The following is a 21,505-nucleotide window of genomic DNA, read 5'->3' on the forward strand; positions in this document are numbered from 1 at the left end:
AAAAAAACAACCAGGAAACTGCATCACTAAGAACAAATATAATCTTGCAAATGACACTATTAAAGGATAGAAACAGCTATCTGCTGTTTTTATTCTCTGTGGATTTATAATACATTTCTTGATATTTTTATAGTGTTTAATTCTTTCAGCATATAGAATATAATGCAGATGTGTGAGTTACACAGGGTAATCAGCTTTTTTATAGCATTTGTTTTTTTTAAGGACTTATGGAAGCTGTGTACTTTTGCGCCATAAGGTACCCAGTTGAATACAAAGAATGGGCAAGAGATGGGTCAACTGTGAACTGCTCAATAGCGTGGAGAAGCTGTATCAAAAAATACATTCTGTATTTTCCCCTTGCTCTAGGTTTTTAAAGCACTAATTTCTAAAGCCACATTCTCTAAGAGACCTAGGTAATCATCTCAGCCATGAGGAAAGTGCACCTTGGCAGCTGTAACCTCTCAAGGGCACACAGAAGGGAAGTGATACACTCCTCTCTAAGAGGGGGTGGCAGCAGCAGCATTGCAGGGTTGGGGCCCTCCCAGGCCCTGGGTGAAGCTGCTACCAGAGTGTGCAGTGAGGGCCCTGCTCCTGGGAAGTACACTGAAGCATTCCGGCTCCCTCTGCAGCCGCTGTTTTCTTTGCTACATACTATGCAATGAATTTAGCAAAAGTGTTTTTTTCAGGACCTTGTAAGGCTTGTCATGTTATAGACTTCGCTTAGCAGGCAAAACTTATACAAGTAAACAGGATTTGCTGTAAGACACCTAGAAAAATCAAGAAAGATTTTTATTATTTGGTGCTAGATACAAGCATTAAATGAAATAGTGTAGGCCAACAAACAGACTCATTAAAAGGCAAGACATGGGCTTTAACAAGACATTTAAATCTTTTAAAGGTCTGAACAGCTGGTGCTCCATATCCTGTAACTCCTAGGATACAGGTACCCAGTATTAGTTCATATAAAACTCTAAGCCATCTTGCTTTGGTGAAGTAAGAATTTTACACTAAAAACATAACCTCTTTATCATTTATTCTTTAAGTGAGCCGTGTGAACTATAATGCTAAAGCTTAAAATCTACTCTAGGGCTGTTATTGGTCTGATGGTTATTTTCAGAAATGAAAAACCCTCAGCTGAGAAGCAGTGAGCAATATAGCTTGCACTGGTGAGAGCTATTGCTTCTAACAGTATTCCCCTCAGGAGTTATTTTAGAAAGTTTCCTTTTAAAATGCCAGTGAGATGCAGCATAAAAGGTTGTGATACTACAAAACATGCACATTAACCTGATTAATGTATATACAGTAAGAGTATGCATTAAAAAAAAGTTAAAATATGTAAAAACTTACTACAATGACACTATTCTTTCCTTCCAGGTGGGAAGGGGACAGCTTAAGACAGTTGGTTACAGAAAGAATAAAACTGTGCTTACTGCTTCTTAGCCACAAGACACTTGACCAAAATGATCGTAAGAACCAAGTGCACAAAAGTGGCCAACCTTGTAAAGGGAAAAGGACAGGAAGAGGTATAAGAAAATCCCTGCCAAACCCCTAAAGTTTCTATTTAAAAGCAACAGAATTGGTAACAGTGTCCCATTCCTTCAACTGCTACGGTAATAACAGAAATTAGTTTTGATCAACAGCCAGTGCCAGTTCAACCATTGTAACAGTAACAGGAGAGAGACTTTTAGATCTACTTGTGCTATGTCCAGCTGATAAATAAATAAGTGCTCAGCTTTCACTTTTGTCAGTGTGCAAAGAAACCTGATTAGACTGTGGTAAGGTAACAGACTCAAAATCTCATCTTTTCCTAGCATTCCAGAACTGGTCTGGGGTTTTGGAACCAATGCTCTCCCCTGCCCAACTCTGGCAGAAACACAAGATGTCAGTTAATAATATGCCATGTGGATTGGTGGAGGAGACAACGACATCCAACATTTACCTCCCAGGTAATTACTTCCAGTTCTGAATAGCAGAAGCCAAAATAGAGTGAGTGAGGATTAAGACAGGTAAGTTTCTTTGGAGCTCTTTGCTGTTCTGGTAAATGCACAGTTAAGCTGCTTAAAAAATACTTTACACTCTTACCAGGAAGAGAATATACCTTGGGAGTAATTGTTATCAGCTTTGTAACAAATCCAGTCCTAAATATAACAAGATACACGGAGAGAGATGTAACATGGAAGTCTTTGGACCCAACAGCCTTTTTAACACTAAACCTAGGCTTTACAAGTACAAAGCAAACAATTCTTTTTAATTCAGAGATGACCTAATGCGTATAACTTTCAGAGGAAGATCCATTTTAACTAAAAATGTCAGGGCAAAGGGAATAGTTTTAAACACAATTCCAATTCCATGAAAGATGGTATACTTATGCATAGCATTCTTGCTTTGCTCTTGTGCTTTAACTGCTCTCTGAATTACAGCATCAGTTCAGTTTTCTGGTTTAGTTTTTAAAAGGCATTTGACAAGTGACCCTTAAATAGGAAAGAGTAACATATAGAAAATAAAGCATGTATGACCTTGGAATTTCAATACTGGGCTCTAATCTGATCAGCTATTTTGTGTTAATTTGCAATTCCAATGAGATATCCTGTTTCTAGTTACACAAGTCAAAACATCACTATTGATTTCCATCAGTGCAAGTGAAATTGCCCCCTCAATTGATTGAATTCAGCTGCCTCCAGAAACAACTAGGTTGGTTCTGCAGCTCCTCATCTGGCAGAACGAAAGCCACAGGTCTCTTACCTGACCAGTCATCCTGGCACTGTGAAAGTGATATGCAACACCCGTGGTTCAGTCCTCCCTCTTGGACCCTCTACAAGTCTCTTCTGTCTCCAGCTGAGGAATGAGGGCAGGATTCCTAATCTCTTTCCCCATGCCTCTTCCCCACAATACCAAGAGGGCAGGAAAGAACGTCTGAATTGTGGGTTTTAACATAGAGAAAAAATTAGTACCAAGGCTGAAATTGCCCTTGATGAGTTTCACTGGAAGCAGTGCACTTGTTTTTTTTTCCTCTCATCACAAGTCTCCTGGGGTAATGTGGACACCATTACATACAGTGCACTCACATGAAGCTCAAAGGTAGGGCTCCAGCAAGACAGACTGGAAGTTCCCACCTTTAAAGTCTAATTTTAAAATTTAAGTTCTTAATTGTACTTTATGAATGCCTAAGAAAAAGAAATTAGTATTTTAAATGTCATATGTTCGGGATACTTCAGAAAAACCCATTTGGGTTCCATTTGTATCGCCACAGCTGATTGCTCTGTTTGTGATAAAAGGTTAGGAGAACTCCTACTGTGAGAATTCTCCACAAGCCCACACCCCTGCCCTAGGACTGCAGCACACACAGAAGATGCACAGTTCTGTTCACGTATACATTCCGCCTTCATGATGCCAGTGCTATACAAAACATCAGGACCAAGAGAAAAATTCGGGTCAGTCAACAGCCATTTGAGAGAGCACCCTTTTTTCTAAACTTTTGAAGTTTGATAAAAGAGCTTCAGAAGTTATTTAAGAACTGTGATAAAATAGGATATGTGACCATCAGTAAAAATCACTCTTCCAACTTGACATATTAGTAAACATGCATATGGGTCCTAACCATATGCTGAGAATCAGTCATGTCAACAGCTCGTTAGAACATGGCAAACTAAGTAGGAAAAAATTAAACAACCACCCCTCACTGACAGTGCCAGTGGTTTTATAATTCAGGACATAAATATAAACTATTGTGCTCAAACAAACATGACAAAGCCTACCTCAGTTAAATTTTATATGATAAAAAAATAAAAGTAAACTGCTTGTAGTGCAACATTCTATCAGCATACGTAAGTATACCATGCTTTGTAAATTTACTGTTACATTATTTACAGTATATAGCAATGCTTTAAACTAGAAGTGAAAGAACAAAAAATAGGAAAATGTTTACATACAGGTATGAGTCTTAATATTGTCCACTGAATTATCAAGTTCGCTTTGCAGACTTGTGTCACGTGAACATTCCTGCCCCACACCACACGGTACACCTTTCTGTCAGCAGTGCTCTGCTCTGGTTGTAGACAGTGGAAAGATGTTTTTAAAAACTGCATAGCCTTTAAGCTTTTCTGTTTCTTCAAACACCATTTGCAAGGACAGCTGTAAAATACACAAGAACTTCCATCAATTATCTACAGCTCATCAATCTGAAAACTCAACTCCTGAAATAAGGTCAGTAACTACTTACTCCTGCAGAGCTGTACCAAAGCCGGACTAAATTAATGCCCTTTTCCAGCAGTCTCTTAAGGTGAAGGATGGAAAATAAGGGACAAAGGCAGTTCAAGGATTCCTATCCATTATTTAGAGTTCTGAGCTCTAATTGGGAGCTAAGCTCCCAGAATACAGAACACAATATGAGAACGTAGAATTATCTGCTGCTTTATTTAACATTCTGCAAAGCTTCTGCTGGTGTGCACTGCTCAAACTGATGAAAAATGAATATAGTAAAAATGATGCAGTAACTACGCCTGCAGTACTTGTTTAATTTGATATTGCTGTCCTTGTGTTAGAGGAATAAGGATTAATGATATCAGAATAATTAACTACTCAGCAATTCCTTAATTACCCTCATTGCGTGAGGGAGAAAGGACTGTCATAACAAGCCACTTACATACTACGAGGCGTGAAGTCAAATCCATGAATACTGAAAGGTGTCTTGAGGACAACTGTTTATAAGAAAGACTAACCACAAAGCTGTTCTTGGGAGTAGTTTATGTGGCCTTTAGGTCTCTTCCCCTACTACTGCTAAAGGGAAAAGAATCTGTTCCTCACTTCCTGTGGAGAATGTCTTTGGAAGACTCCTAGAAGACCACACACCCGTTCCATGGGCTGCCACAGCGCTAGAAGAGCTACTTTAGGTGACAACTCTGCTTAAGCAGCAAATACTACTGTTCTCTTCTTGACATTTCTGCTCACAGCAGGCAGGAATCAGAACCACTTTGGGCTGCTTTCAGGTGGCAGGGAGGGGCGCGAAGTGGAAGTCTGAAATCCAGTATTATCTTTAATTTTCAAGTCTTAGTCTTTAAATTTCATATTTTCAGAAAAGACTATGTAATAGCTTTGGACAAGGTACTGCACCATACATCTTGTGAATTCTTACTTCTAGTAATATTTCTCCACGATACAACAGAAATGATTCACCTTTTCTGCAGTACACTAGGTAACTATTAGGGCAATAATGCATTTCACGAACACAGAATTTTTCAATTTTTTCCACAGCATTACCCAGTAAGCAAAGACTATAAATACTTCAGTAAGAGCACTAGTCTGATTTTTCTTTTACCATCTGCCCACTAAAGCAAAAGTATATTAAAAAAACCCATTCTACTGTGCATTATTTCACTTTATGTCACTTTACAGGCTAACTGCAAAAGCCAAGCACTTGATACAGCACATCTATGAAATATGGCAATTTACCCAACACCCTGAGATTTTTGTAACCTTACCTTCTGTATCTAAAGTCAGTATTTGGGATTTTGTGTTTCGTTTCTTTAACACCCACATTCTTGAGCACTTTGTGCTTGTGCTCTATGTGGTGATCGCAGCTGTCTCAGGGCAGCGTCTCCATACTGAATACCTGAGCCCATTCTTTCTGGATCCAATTCTCCTGATGAGAAACAAAATGGTCACAAGAAGATGGATCGCTTGCAAATTATACATCCCAATTTAACTGATAACATTAGATAAAAATGCATGATGTTCTGCTCTAGTTATGGAGAGGTCTATTGCAATTCTATTTACTTTTAGGCAATTGCAAACCTGTAACATTTTCTGTAATTTCAACCATGTACCCTTAATCATAATGACAAAGCAATTTGTCTCTGAGGATGGTACAAGAAATGTATTTGCATTAACTACTTCTAACAAAGGAAATGTCAAAAATGTTTTCTGCAAGCACTGTTAAACACCTGCTTTCAGAGACTAATACGCAAAGAAAGAAGTGCTGTAGACACCAAGCCAAACAAAAATGGATCAATCTGACAGTAGGACTCCATAATGCACTGTCCCCAGAGGAAATGATCTCAACACTCCCTGCTTCTGGTATCTGTTTCTGCCTGCTCTATACCCCGTGCCTTCAGAAACGTTCTTACAGCTGTATGGTGGACTAGCCAAGATTAGAAACATTAAGTTTATTTACAAAAAAAAAAAAAAAAAGGAAGAATCCTTCTGAATAATTCAGACCACTTATTCAGGTTCATTGCACACACGTGTGCTCTCTGTAAGTCAGCAAATGACAGCATGTGCAGGGGACCCGTTGATAGCTCAAGGGTAGGGCTGCCATTCAGAAGAGAGCTTGGCTGAGCTAGAGTAACAGGCCAGCAGGAACCTCGTGCAATTCAGCAACTATACATGCAGAGCTCTGCCCCTGTGACGGAACAAGCCCAAGCACTGGCACAGGCTGGGGACTGACTAGGTATATAGCAGCAGCTGGTTAACACTGGTACGTGGCACCCAGAGGGGCTGTGGGACCTCTGTTCCTGGAGCATCAAAAAATGTGCCTCAACAAGCCCTGGGCAACTTGCTCTCACTTTGAGCCTGAAGGTCATTTAAACAGGAGGTTGGACTAGAGACCTCCATAGTTTCTTTCCAGTCTCAATTTTTCCATGATTCAATGCTTGTGTGCTGGCACAAAGGAAACATGAGCTTCTCTCAGAAAACAGAACTTCTGTTATGGTAAAGCCTCTTTAAATCAGTCATGGAACCGCAGTATCGTAAGAAACTAGCTATACTTTGCTTTTTAGTTTGGGTTTGTTTGTTTAAAATGAAAGCTGCTGTTTGGCATTGATTTGATGCAGTAATCAGTAAATTCCTATGAAAATACTATATTCTTTCCTCTAAAAATTTGTGTTTGGCATTCAAAATATGTAATTAGAGTCTGAGACAGACTTTTCAATATGGGCCATACTTAAAACTTTGAATATATCAAACAACTAGAAGATAAAAGAGGAAAACTGGAATGCAAATTAGCTGTAATGACACTCTAACCACTTAGAAGCCTGTCTCTGATAGAAATCTGCCCACTTGTGCTGAGAAGCTTCTGGTATATTTCTAGATCTGCAAAAGCAAAAATGGTTTCAACTGAGAGGCAGAGAGGTCACTTCAGAGAAACACAGTTGCTAGGAAACATCCCTGAAATTTTCAGTATTATTGTTCAAATTTCTCTTGACTGTAAGCTACATATGAGAAGCAGAAGTTATGTCTGCCCTGATAGTAGGTGTTTATTCTGCATTGCTAAAAACTGCCTAATCTCAGGCTTTGTGTCTGCAGGGACACAGCAACCATCAGAATGCACAGCCTACACTCAGAGCTGGCTGGTAAGGTAATCTCTGTGTAAAATCACCCGTAACTCACACCACCCCCGTTTTTAGATATACAGATCTGGCTTAGACGTCCATTCTTATTAAAACATATGGGAAGCAGTTATAAACAAAATGGGTTATTTTAGCACAGTGAAGTTTTGGTTCTCTGAGTTAATTCTATTAGAGAACTTTGAATGGTGGTATTTCCACAGGTACGTTCAGTTTTCAGAAAAAAAACCCCAAATCATTAAAATAATATAAATCTCAATTTACCTGATTCGATTTTGTTGAGTATTTTTCTTGCACACTGTACAAAGGCCTCTTCAACATTTTCCCCCGTTAGTGCACTTGTTTCCAAGAACATCAGCTCTGCATTTGACAACAGAAAAAGAATCTCAAAACAAGTCTGGGTTATCTGATATAGTAATTCAAAGCATGAAAGCTAGCAACAATAAACATCTTTTTAAGGAGAACTATTGGCAAATATTATGGTCTGGAAAAATAGCTTTTGATGGCAAAACCACAGAAGACTTCCTCTGAAATTTATACATTAACCCTAGAAAGTTGGAATCCAAAGAAAAAAAACCTGGGCTGTGCATGCAAAGTAGCTCATGAAACCCAAGAACTGCATATAGCTTCCCATTAATAGAAAGTTATATGCAAAAGTACAACCAGCAGCCACAGTTGGTAGAAAAGACTACTTATAATTGATTTATACAAGCAAAGAGGTTTTACTGATGGCAGGACTGCAGCACGGAAGCTCAGACTGAGACTGGCTTGAGCTGCCACAGAAATGTGTCCTCAGACTGGAAATTCTGAACGCTACAGTCGAGGTAATAGTCCTATGGATCCATGCCATGCACGGAACTCAGTTTCCCATGAGTAAAACTCATTGCTTCCAACTGCAGCACACCCCATCCAACCTTGTCTATGATCTATAGGATCTATAAGATGCTGAAAACTAGGAAATCGTGCTCTTTGTTTTCTCCTCAGTCCTTTGGAGGCAAGGCAATACCTGAAGCTGCATTACATTCCCTAGGGAACATCTCTCCACATAGAAGGTATTCTTTGTGGTATCCTTATGTAGCAGCTGCAACTGGAAGAATCACTGGTAATGAGACTTAAATAGTACGTGTAGTTCTCACTGCAGGCACTGCCCTCCCTCTATGCCTCGTGTACTGACAGAACTTGTTTCTGTAAATATTTGGCAAAGTACAGTGGGCAAAGCACTCCCTAATTGCATGCACAAATATTTTAAGCATTAAGCACCTTTGAATGCTACATTAAGATTTTGTACCACTTACCATTTTCTTGTGCAAACCGGGATGCTTCTAAAAAAGTTACTTCACGATCTGCATCAAGATCCTTTTTGTTTCCACACAGTATTATCACAATATTTTGACTTGCTAACATTCTTGCATCCGTCAACCAATTAGTAAGTGCATTGTAGGTTTCCCGGCTATGTAGAAGATGACATCCTTTATTAGAACACACTCATTTCTAGTGAACAGATCACTGAACTAAAACTCAGAAGGCAAATCCGTGTTTGTGGCAAACCACGAACTGCTGCTAGTCAGGCAAGTCACCTACACATCTCCATATGCCAGCTATGAACTGAGAAGAGTATCAAGCCCCTTCATGAAACTATTTAAAGGCTTAGTTTTTAAAAACCAAAATTAAATCATCCACAATATATAAATCAATATACACAATTATGAAATACCCTGTTAATACGAAAAGCTAAAATTTTAAGCACTAATCTTAATTAAGCACTTCAGTCTTCTGTGCATGAGATTTTGGGATAACAGAATGGGTTATTAACATGGAATTCAACAGATACAGTCCCACCTGAAACTAAGGTAAGAATTTACTACACTTGCGGAGAACTGCATGCCTGAACTTTCACATTTGTGTCAAGACTAATAATACCTCCGGCAGTTACCCTGCATGCACCATTAGTCATTGAAGGCTTTATCTCTGACCACCACTACAAGCAGTAAGACTGACAAATGAGTCCAAGCCGACCTTAAGCACAAAACACAGATTTCAAAGACTGCTCAGAGAACAGTCCACTCACAGGACAAAAAGCAACAGATCTAGTGAATCATCATTAAGCAACATGAAAATTATCTGACAGGTATCACTCAACGGTGGCCAGGAAAAAATGTGACAATGTGTAATGGTAATTCTATTGGCTGCCTATAATATTAAAATATTAAAAGATGAAGAGATGAACAGAATTTTGGGCTACAGGTAAGGAATATGCAGGTAGAGCTAGCTTCTCCATAGGATGACCTGTTATACCAGCATACTAATAAGCAGTTTCCACAAATAGAGGTGTACCACCCTGGTTAGAAGTGGCTAAAGTCTGCTCTTAGTTTCTGCTGCAAGGTGTCCTGAGCCAGTGGTTGCATGTAGTCCACTGTGACTAGAAAAGCTACTGGTGGGCCAGTTCCCATGGATTTGTCTAACCCTTTGAGACTGTTTATGACATTCACGATATCTTATCTAAGCAAGTTCCAAAACTTAAGTATGTGCTAAAACAGAAGCATTTTATACTTATTTTCTTTTATTCCTGCCCATTCTCTGTTAGAGGATTAGGTGCTTCAGGATGAATCATTATGTGTTAATAGTATCTGCTAGTCTATAAACAGAAGAGTTGCTAGCTTTCTTACCTGGTTATATCATAGACAAGCAAAGCACCTGCAGCTCCTCTATAGTAACTCCTTGTAACAGACCTGAAACAGAATTACGAATGTACATTTCTGTAATATCTTCATTGTTTCAATCTGGGTTAATATAATGCAATCTATATTATGAAACAGAATTATAATTTACATATTTAAAATACAATGTGTTTTTTAGACATTATGAGCTGTGCGGGAACAGACTATTTACAACTCAATTTTGATGAAGCACTTCCACTAAATATAGCTGTACAGGGATTCTCAAAGTCCATCATGACCTGTGAGCTGCTGAAGTCACCACATATTGTCATACTATACGGCCAGATACAACTGGGAGCTGAGGGTGGTAAGAAAACAGCATAATTAACTTATGTTTGAACTCTCAGCATTGAGGAGAGAATGAGCAAAGTACCCAACACCCACAGCAATAATATAATAACAAACACTTAATACAATGGTTGACAAGGGTACCTGAATCTCTCTTGTCCTGCTGTATCCCATATCTGCAATTTTACGTATTTACCACCAACATTTATGATCTTTGAACCAAATTCCACTCCTATAGTATGATTTGAGTCATCCTTGACTACAAAAAAAAAGAAATAAAACCAGACTTATTTGGAGAATATTTAGAGTGAATAATTAGTTTTTACATAATCCAACTTAGATATAATCACAACTCCTCAGTATTCAAATTACGAACTACTTCCTGAACCACCAAATCAGTGCCACCCATAAGGCTACCGCCACCATGCAGAAATAAACATTGTTACAATTTTTGAACAGTTTGTTCAATTCAAAATCATTACTAGAAAAGCCTGCCTTAATCAAATCATTCCCAGTTCACATTAATAAGCAGCAAGGTAACTTTTGTAGGCTTTTTCCCCCCAACTATGTTTTTTAATACTTTGATGCAATTTAAAATTAAAACTCGTGGAAAAGCAGAACACAAGAAGACACAGTCTTGACCGTCAATCAGCAAGAGCTGCTTCTTTAAAGTACGAAGTTAAGATACTCGCCCTAGGTACACTGTTCCTATCACAGATTCTCAGCAATATACAACTGCCCATACAAGAAGCAAGGTCACAGTTCAACTTCAACCATTGGATCAGGCCATGTTCCTTAGTGATTACACATTATTATCCTAGAGCTATTCCTCAAGAGATAAGGTGAATTACCACTTGGTTGAGAAAGATAACAGTTCTAAATTCATATTATTTTTGTTTACTCATGATGCTAAATGCACTACCTAAGAGGAAATTTTCTTTATATCATCTATTAATCTCTAAATAACATTTGCCATGGAGTTTCTACCAGTATTTATCATAGAATACAGTCCTTAATGAAGAACATGGAGTGCCTATTTATTCAGAAAGAGACTAAATGTTGGGAGATTTGAGTTCTGTCCAACAGGCTTTCAAAATCTACTCAAGCAGTTCAACTCTTCTTTCATCTGCTCAGTATTTTTTCTACAACATCCAAGTCTCTACTAGGTATATAGGGAAGCTTATAGCTGCAAGATATAATTCTTATGAAAAGTCTGTATTTTCATGGATATCCTGTTATGTTTATTTGAGAGTAATAGAGAATACTGCTCAGTATCAGGCTTTTGACTAGAGGCAAACAGCGAGCAATAGAGACTCATAGCATGGTTCTGAAAATAATACTCAGTCAAAACCCTCATCTATACAAACAAGAGAATTACAGAAACTTCCACACAAAGAATAGATACCCATGTAGGCAGAGCCTTCATCTGTAGTACAAAGCAATGGAGAACTCTTTACTGTGCTCATATATACTTACATTTCTTTTCAATAAATTGGTGTAGTAAGCAGGATTTTCCAGTTCCAGCATTTCCTATGACCAAGAACTTAAACAGGAAATCTGAAGATTGAAAGGAAAAAAAAATTGCTGAATTTTACCATGCACTCACATTTTTGTCACAAGACCAAGTACACAAGCCAGCTATTCTCTAGTAGCTGTTTTTTTCAAGTAAAAGGGAATAAGTGACAAACTTAGCAAAATAACAATTAATCTGAAGAATAACCCAGTGTATCCAACCCTGATGTTACAAAGAGCTAAGACTGCTGTTTGTTTATGGAGACATAAGAATGACAAGAGGAGATGGAAATGAATGAATTTGAATTCAGTTAAAATAGACTGAATTACAGGTATACGGTTGGCTTGTATTCCAGCAACCTGTTTTAAGGCTATGTAAGCTATTAGCTATAGTCAGTACAAATGCCCTATATAATGATGTCATTTCTTAAAATCTATATGGTTTTGTACTTTTAAAAATTTTTGTATTCTTTAAATTTTATTCACATTACTTGGAACTCACACTTGATTTTAATACTTGTAAAGCTGGAACAACTACAATATTTTCCTAGAAAATTTACAGGCGAGTAGTAATTTTGATTCTGGGATGCCTGCTTTCACATTTCCTCCACATAGTAAATTAATATACAGGTATTTCCGGCACTGTACCTATTTATGAGCTATTTACATCAGACTTCATTAGTAATACATGTATTCAAGATTTATGTTCCATTTGCATTGTTTTAACAGTTACATGTAATGCTTTAGTACTACCTCCTCCGCTGTGCTTCCAGTTTGGCTAAAGACTGAAGAAAGCTTCCTTGTCTTACCGCTCTCAAACATACACACAGGTAAGCAGTGATTAGAAAGTTTGCAATTGCTTCCTCTGATATACAGCCAGCAAGACAACCTTTAGTTTGTGCAAGATTCACTATTTATTTTTCTACCAGCAACAGCTTTTTTTTTTCTTTTTTGCTTTTTTTTTTTTTACAGTCATCTTTACAACTTCATTGCACAGTTTCTCTTATAAATGTAGCAGGTCTCAAGAAGGCATCAGGTAAGCATGCAATGAAAAGGATTAAGTTTGCAATATCCACAAAAGTAAAAACTTAAGATTAATTTCATGAACAGAGTTGTCAATTGGATATTGGCCCAGGGCATGGCAGAATTAAAAAAAAAAATTAGACTATGCTAAGCAAGTCAAAGCACTGATACATTACTCTTAGAACCTTGTTTAAGTCTTTAGTTTTACAAATTTGATTTAACATGCACACAAATCTACGTGCTCATTCCGTTTCATGCAGGAGTTGTTCTTTGTTATGGTACATCATAAACACCCCCTAGCAGCGGTAAAAGCAACAAGTGCGTTTCTCATACAGGAAGAAAATTCCTACTGTTGGAAAGTCAATAGCAAACCAGAGGGCTATGAATCTGGGAATATCTGCCATCCTTCGCCCTTACCTGTCTTTCAAATTTTATTCATATTTATTTTTACTAAGGATTTTTTGCTTTTTTTACATTTTACCTTAGCATGATTCTTCTTGTTTCAAATGTTGCAACAAGCATGGTATAGATTTGATATTCTACCCTTCTCAGAAAGAGATTGCTGTTTCTTGCTCACAAATATGACCATTTACATGCCAAAGACATTCTGTTCCAAACTCCTCTCATTCTTCACGCCCCCACCCAGCTGCTCATGCTTTCTGGATGAAAAATAGTTACAAGAAGGATTTTGCTTCAGAGGTTGCAAAAATTTTGTGTGTTACCTCCCGTAAAGAACGGCCCTTCAAGTCATCTCAAACTGCAAGACTCACTGAAGCTGAGAATGCTTCATTCTATCAAATCTTGACTGTTTGTAGATATCATAAATAGCCCCAAAGCATTAGGTTAAGAGAAAGCCAGCCAAGTTTCTCTTTTATGGGCCAAATATCACTAGTTAGCTGTCTTGTGTACATTTTTGTATATTTAAGCTGCTGTGGGTGTGTGTAATCTCACTGGTTTTATCACTTTCAGAGAGTTCCTCAAAATGTGAGATGTTCTGAGACATAGTCACAATCAACATAATCTGTTTCTGGTCTCTGCAGTTTTCCAAAAATAAATCTGAAATCCAGTTAAAACTGGTTCTATGTATCTGGTGAGTGCTGTTTGTCAGACTTTCTTGTTAAAAACAACTAAAAAATTCAAGTCTACCTTCCTTTTTTCCATCGAAGACTCATACTATTGACAGTACTATAACAGCTACTGTCATACTAAACCAGGAAAAGAATAAACCCAAATCCCTATTCCTACACTAATTTGCTCTGTGATTGTAAGCACTGGTTGTTACATGTGGTTCGCAAAGCCATACTTGTGCAACCCACAAAACCACATGGAACAGGACATTTAATACGCATCTCCGTTCTGTGCAGACAGGCTGTAGGTCAGTGAGAAACTGAACCAACGGTGTTGCTGTCAGGGACAGATCTGGAATAGCTTCAGAACAGCAGTGTGTTTTTCCTGAGGTGCTTTAAGTTGAAATGCTTTATATTTTGCTCTGAAAGCAAGAATGATATTTGGGGATTTATATTCATGGCTTTAATTTGATAACATATGCTAGCAGCACTTTATTATAGATTTCCAATTCCTATCAAGATTCTATTGTGCCAGACAGCCTTAAAAGGGAATCTTTCCTACAAATAAATCACTTAGATGCCGATTCAATTCTTGCTTACTTAGCAGACAAAAAAGTCCATTTCCCTCTGGCAAAATAGCAAACAGGTTTTCTAAGGTGAAATTTGAAACTGCAGTTACAGTTCACTTGTTTACAGTATGAAAGTAAGAGAAATGTGCTTTGTTCTACCACAGAATGGAAATATCGCAATCTTGTAATAAAAAAATCAAAACCTTTCTGCACCGAAGGCAGCAATGTTTCCAAACACATGCGGACTGGTGGAGCGAATGGCACTTGGAAGTTACGTTCACAAATGTTACTGTGCTTCTACCAGTTTAAACTCCAATTTTATGTAAATTGTTCTTTGACTTATGTTAACAGTTTATCCACAAGCACTGGATAACACATTTCAGGAAATATAGAATACTTTGCACAATCAACTGCAAGGAAGGACAAGAAAAGGGATTTGCCAGTACCAAAAGTCACAAATATCCATATTTAATGAGTTATTAGGTTCACAGCCTGGATAGCGTATTGGTGAGTAAGGTCATACCAGGTAAGAGCAGGGAGAACATTTTTCGTTTTGTTATTCTGGAACTTCTTATAATGTCATTCTGTATGATAACAGGAACCACATCGATTCAACTTTTATAACTTTATTCCTTGATTTAGGACATGAAGTATCTTCTCTTTGAACTGTACAGATGCATCTAAAAATTTAGCACAGTTCAGAAACACAGAAACTGAATGAGATTGGACAGATAGCTTCTTTTAGCCCATCTGTAACATTAGTGTGTACTCACACTCAGGAAGAGATTTTTTGTATTCCTTCCTTGCAATTTCAGCAAACGCAACTCATGTTCTAGTGTTTGCACTACTGCTTAATTGCTTTAGTTTTTCTTTTTGGTGTCCTCCTCCCAGAGGAGTTAAGTCACTTCATTTCATAGCTTTTTTTTTTTCCCTTCTGATTGACAAAGCAGCTCTGAGCTCCAACATTCCAGTTAGCTGCCAAGGCTGTCACCCTAGAGAAGTTTTTCTTTTGAATTCTGTTTTTCCTCCTTCATGGAAAAGCTAAAAAGCAACATCATTCAGACGTTACAAATGCTTACTACAATGCTGGCTACTGAAAAGGTCTAGAAAAGTTAAAGTACTTTGCCTGTAAATAAAATCAACATTATACAGAAAGGACTTAGGATGAAAACTGAACTCTGTGTCAAAAGGAAAAAGGGTTACAACACATGCACTAGAGAAAGGATAAAGAGATGAAGATAGCATAGCACGGCTGTTTAAGGAAATAAGGCAGTATAAAGAATCAGCTTACTCCTTCTGTGAGCTACAGATACCACTTGATCCCGAACTGGGTAGTGGGTACAGGGAACAAAACTTATTTTCTAGCATAGGTGAAAAGGAGTAAAACTATGGCTCCACCCCAAAGATGCAGCAGCAGCTACACTACATGTTGGGGAGGGAGGGGATGGGGGAAGCTGAGGGGAAAGGAGAAGGGAGACAATTGTGGGCTTGACTTAAGTACCAGCAAAAACAGATGGTTGATGTGGAAACCACACCCAGACACCCAACCTCCTCCTTTGACTGAAGTTTACTCCAGCAGAACAAATAACTGAACAGCTTCTCAGCTACTGCAGCTTAGTCTTTAAGACGTAATGAGAATCAAATTGTTTCTTATATGCTTGCTAATACAGAAGAAAATAAAAGACTAAATTACAGCCTCAATCTCAGTTCAGACTTCTTCCAACTCCTTGATAAAAGAGCAGAACTTATATTCATGAATGCTGACCCTTTGGAAACTCTCATTCCCGCCATGAAAAAGCCTCTTCTAATAGCTAGACATCTTCCATTTTGCAGCAGTCTGCATAAGGAAAGAGTGCTCTGAAGCATTCCTACTGGCATATGCTACCTCTACATGAGGGAAAAAGATAAGCTTACTCCTTTTTCTAGCAATAGAAGTTAACAAGAAAAGCAGGTAGAACACATAAACCCGGCTCTATTCCAATCTGCATAACAAACACTTGAAAGAGGGAAGATCTGCTTCCTTACAAGCAAAAGAGCTATGCCCTCTAAGAAATAAAATCAGATTTGAAATAAACTGAAGGCCAAGGTGATAAATGCAGAGACCACCAGATAAGGGGGTGGGGGGGATAGGGAGAAAAGAATGAATTTTCCAGTCCAAAAAGGAGTATTTTTACATTGACAGAAAGGCTTCACTTTATCTGACAATGATAGAAATCGATAAACCTCGTGACAAGACTGGCAGTAGTAGATACTGGTGGAGAAACACAGGGAAGTAGGGACTGAAGAGATTTTACTGGAATCTTACATGCCACATCTACTCACAGGTAGTAAAACCTTTCTTCAATCCTTCTACCATTAAAATCCAAAGGTTGCTTTGCATTTACCTGTTATAAGGGTAAGCAATTCTTAAGTCAGTCTACATTCACCATAACACAAAACCCTGTACATTTTGCACTGGGAAGCAGGAGAAAGCATGCATGTGCTGTTACATCATAACTATCTACAGAGGGGTCATTGGACCTCAAAAAACTCCAGTTAAAATAATTTCCCTATGAATAAGAAATTTGTTTCCCATGTTACAAGATAAACTTTTTAAAGAATGACCCTCCTCTTCCAAAAACAGCAGTAAAATATTCTTTCTAAACTTAGTCTCAAAATTCATGGAGTTTTCTTCTGTTCAAGACTGTTTTGGCACTTTGTAAGGGAAATAAATAGATCATGTAGGAAAGGGATAAACAGATTAGAAAGCTAAGAACAGAAGATGTACAACTGATGAAATAGATCTACAGGACAGAAGATATGGTTTGCGAACAAAGAATTTGTGCCAAGACTATGAGAGCCTGCAGACCTTGGTTTGAAAAAAGCCAAGAGATAAGAATCACAGCAAGGGATATAAAGAGTTGGTGAGTCTGGATGAACAGAAAAGGTTCAAAGCATACAGAACTTGAGACAGAGAAAAGAACTCAGGGAGAAAGAGACATGTAAATTACCTGAGGTGGATAATGAAGTATTACACGTAGAAAAGACAGATCAGAGGAAAGGCTCTTTATTTCTCATAGGTTGAGTAAAAATACCCTCCCCCCTTCAAAGTGAAGAGAAGTTGAAACCCCACAGCAAAATTAAAGTAATATAAAAGTCAGACAGCAAAATGACATTAAAAACAGAACAAGCAAAAAACCCAACTGCTTTCTAACAGAGCACACCTGAATTAGAGTGAGTTGTAGTCCAGGTGATAAGAAGAAAAATCCAACTCATGAATAAGCACCTACAAGGGCAGTAGCTACAGGGATTCCAGCACTGAGGCGATACAGGGGCCGCTGATCTCAGTCATGAGGGGGAAACTGCCCTAACACTTCTGTCATCCTTGATGATCACTGTAACAGCTGGTCAGAAACAAACCACTCTTTGTTAGGACAGTGAGCACATTAAATACCAGAGAGTTCATCAAGTGCAGAAGATCCATGATTTTATCACATCATACTGTTTACTTTGAATTGTCAATATGGGGTCAGGACACAGCAAAATTAGGTATTGGTTACTGTTATGGTCAGAGCCGGTATAGCCGTTGTTAAATTTTAAGTTATAATTTAGTTTTTATTCTTTTATCTACTCTAAACCTCTCAAGTGTTCTAGCTCAGAATTTTTGTAGCTTGTGTATGAATAGAACAAACCTGGAAACTCAAAAGAGAAATCTACCAAACTAGAATTAAACAAATAAACAGAACAGACCACAACAACTGCAAACCTTTAATTTTAAGGGCTCATTTTCTATGACATCAAGACAATCGCAAAGTATCAACAGCTACAGTAGGCTTACAATTGCTATTTTGCATCACTGGAACAATGCAAAAAATGTTGAAATGTACTTGTTTAAGATACAATCATCTATTTAGCTTGCTTACATTACAGCATCACACGAGGAGCACTGCTGAAATTCTGTCATCTCTGGTTGTCTACCCACTCATTTGCTTCGAGGCCACCAATCCCACCATAAGCACAGCCAAAGTGATCCCAGTTCTTGATCACAAGAGTTCAGAGCATCAGGAATCATTTCAAACTCACATCTAAATCAACTCCTCTCTGATTTCTACGTAAGTTTTACATATTTCAAGAAAGTATGGAAAAAACTAAGCAGGGTCTTGATATCCTAACATTTGCACTTCAAGGGCTGCCCCACACTCTTGCCTCATTTTGCTCCTTAGTTCTATGCATTTGCTGTACACCAAAGCACTGACAGGTGGGACAAAACATCTTAAGTGCTGGTGACCAGGGTACTGAAAATAAACTGAGTTACATAGCAGAAACAATCAGGTAAGTTAGCCTGCTAGTAAGAACTTCTGAGGGCGATCACAGTTAGCAGAGTTGCATCCAACTTTGCTGTAAATATCCAAACTATTCCTTATTTTCAAAAATCTGCTCTAAAAGCAAGAGGATGCAAGTCCAGCTCTGAAGCGTGAACAGCTACTGAAGATGTTGCAACAGACAAAGCCAGAAAATGACAAGTGAAAGGGTTTATCACAGTATTCAGTTCTGGTCTTACTCTCCCGTAGCCCATCATATGTACTTTGAAAATGTTTACGTGTATGATAGCACTTCTACACCGCAAAATATTACAAAACTCTACATTACAGAAAGGAGAGGAAAAGAAAATTGATTCGAATAAAAATAATTCCTTCAAGCAAAGTTAGAAAGAAATGAATACTATCCAGCCACTTCCCATCTCCTCCACCTAGCCAGCAATACTAGCTCTGCAAACCTTTTCGACTCCTCACTTCTCTCTGACGCTTCCCGGTAAGGCACTGACACACCCTGCCAGTGCCAGCACTCATACTTACTCCTTCGGATGGTTTTTCTACTGGCAGTAGTTGGACATCCATGCCAACTCAGGGACGTATGAACATATTCACTGAGCTTTTCCCCCCTCTCACTCTCACAATCAGTTCTTTTTAGCGCTTGCACATCTGAGAGGAGAGGACTGAAATCCTAACCTGAGCCGCGAAAGAACACAATCTCCAATTAAAGAGGCGGCCAGCTTCTCCCCGGGGACACGCACTGCAACTTTCCTTCCGAATTCACTGAACTATAACAAGTAGTGCCTGAGCTCCGTCCCTTAGATTTCACTTACGAGTCAACACCTCCACACCATGAGAGATAACTGTGAGCCCTCATCGCCGTGTCAGCCCGGGGCAGGGGGTTGCAGTGCACGCAGCTCACAGGAACAGGCGAAAAAGGACAAGCACAGGGGTCGCGGGGAGAAACCCGCCTGCGGCCGGGGCCCGCCACGCCACGGCCCCCGCCACACGGGCTCGGCCCCCGCTCCTCAGGAGGTGACCACCCGCGCCCGCTCCCCGCGAGGGGAGGAGGAAGAGGACGGCCCTCCCGCCCCGCCCCCGGCTCCTACCGTAGGTCTCGGACATGGCAGTCTGCGACATTTCGGGAGCGGCGAGGCCCCCCCCCCACACACACACCCCCTTCTCCTCCCCTGTCCGGGGTCGGCGCTGACCGGCAGAGGCGCCCGGCCCGGCAGCGAAGCGGACAAGCCCCGGCCGCCCCGGCCCGCCTCAGCCCCGCCACCAACGGCCGCAGCTGCGCACGCGCGCCCGGGCCGCCTCACCCTCGCGGCCGCGGCGGCAGGGGCGGGGGGTGTGGGGAGCCCGTGAGACCCGCCTCCCCGCGCATGCGCAGCGGGCTGGCGGCCGGCGGCCACGCCTCCGCCCGGGGGCCGTTACCAAAACACGGCGCACGTGCGGAGCCGTTGGGGCGGGGCGGGGCGGGGCGGGGCGGGGCGGGGCTGGGCTGGGCTGGGCTGGGCTGGGCTGGGCTGGGCGGGGCTGGGCTGGGCTGTGAGGGGAGGTGGCGGTTTGTCCCCGTCTCTGTCCCCGTCGTCTCCTTCTTCACAAACCGCTCCCGAGCTGAGCCGTGTTTGTGGGGTTAAAATGAGTCCCCCCTCACCGCCGCTCTTCCTGGGCGATGCCGGAGCTGGGGAGGCCGCTGCGGGGAGCGGGGCGCCCCTTCGCGGCCGCTGGTCAGGCCCCCCTCGGGAGGAGCAGTCCCTCGGTTCTGGTGCTAATGAGCACGCAAACGTAAAAAAAGCTTTACAGCGCAGAACCTCCGTGTGACAGTTCCTCCCGAAAACTATCTTACCGTCCAGCTAAAAGCTGGACAGTCCTAAAATGCCTACCTCAGATGCTTTGAAATTCCCTCCCCCAGTCGCCAGCATTTCAGCCAAAGGCGGAGCCTTTTGCAGCAAATCTTTTTGAAGGACATGGTATGTATAACCTAACAGACTGGGATTTGGGTTGTGGGTTGGTTTTTTGGGTTTTTTTTTTTTGCGGAGCTCCTGACTGTCATTGCTTTTCTTACCTCCAAGATAAACCCCAAGGAAAGTCGCTGAATAAACTTCCTGAGTGCAATAGCACTTCATTTATAGTATTGTTTCTTTGATGTGTTATTCACTCTGCTGTGATCCCCGTGAGTCTAGCAGCAAGGGGCACTAAGACTCCACCACAACAGCCTGTCCATCTTTGCCCATCCCCCAGACAATACTCCCTGTGTCCCGTCCACATTCATCTTTCTTCCAGTCCTTTTAAAAATTCCTCTTCTGTTGTTTCTGGGATTTAATCTTGTTGCTCAAAACTTCTTATTCTTTCCACTTTTTCATCATCTCCCAAGCTGCAGGAAAAGCAGGCTCTGCATGTCCCAGCCATTTCCTTACCCAGTCTATTGCTGGTCAAAGGTCAGCTTTTAAGTTCCTATCTCTATTCAGTGAAACAATACATGTTGAGCTGGCACCAAGAACCCCTCAGAAGATCTGCTGATTATTTTTGATGGTGTGGATCCGTTTAGACTTGCTACAGTTTTCAAAGAACCAACTACTTAATGAGTTCATGCTATTAACAGTAATTAGAGGTTATATATACAGGTTCCCAAAGTTATCATAGCCCTCATGCACAGAGGATATTGAGGTGAACATTTATCTGGGGTATCTG

At 40.1% G+C, this 21,505-nt stretch overlaps 1 protein-coding gene across 1 annotated transcript; it reads right to left on the reverse strand.

Annotated features, from left to right (window-relative positions):
* Positions 1–770: 770 nt before the first annotated feature.
* On the reverse strand, positions 771–20,169 carry RAB4A (RAB4A, member RAS oncogene family). The gene is made up of 8 exons (XM_064445684.1): positions 19,918–20,169; positions 11,822–11,902; positions 10,490–10,604; positions 10,007–10,069; positions 8,636–8,790; positions 7,605–7,700; positions 5,478–5,638; positions 771–4,131 (listed from the first exon to the last, which is right to left on the reverse strand). Exons 1-7 carry the CDS (start codon positions 19,946–19,948, stop codon positions 5,523–5,525), a joined length of 657 nt encoding a protein of 218 aa, XP_064301754.1. The 5' UTR covers positions 19,949–20,169; the 3' UTR covers positions 771–4,131; positions 5,478–5,522.
* Positions 20,170–21,505: the final 1,336 nt, after the last annotated feature.

This window comes from Phalacrocorax carbo, chromosome 3 (assembly GCF_963921805.1).
Source record: "Phalacrocorax carbo chromosome 3, bPhaCar2.1, whole genome shotgun sequence".
NCBI lineage: Eukaryota > Metazoa > Chordata > Aves > Suliformes > Phalacrocoracidae > Phalacrocorax > Phalacrocorax carbo.

Coding starts and splice junctions, on each gene's coding strand:
- RAB4A (XM_064445684.1), bottom strand. CDS start 19,948: ATGTCGCAGACTGCCATGTCCGAGACCTACG. Junction 11,903..19,917: donor TGCCATGTCCGAGACCTACG/GTAGGAGCCGGG, acceptor TTCAATCTTCAG/ATTTCCTGTTTAAGTTCTTG. Junction 7,701..8,635: donor CCGGTTTGCACAAGAAAATG/GTAAGTGGTACA, acceptor TGTCAAATGCAG/AGCTGATGTTCTTGGAAACA.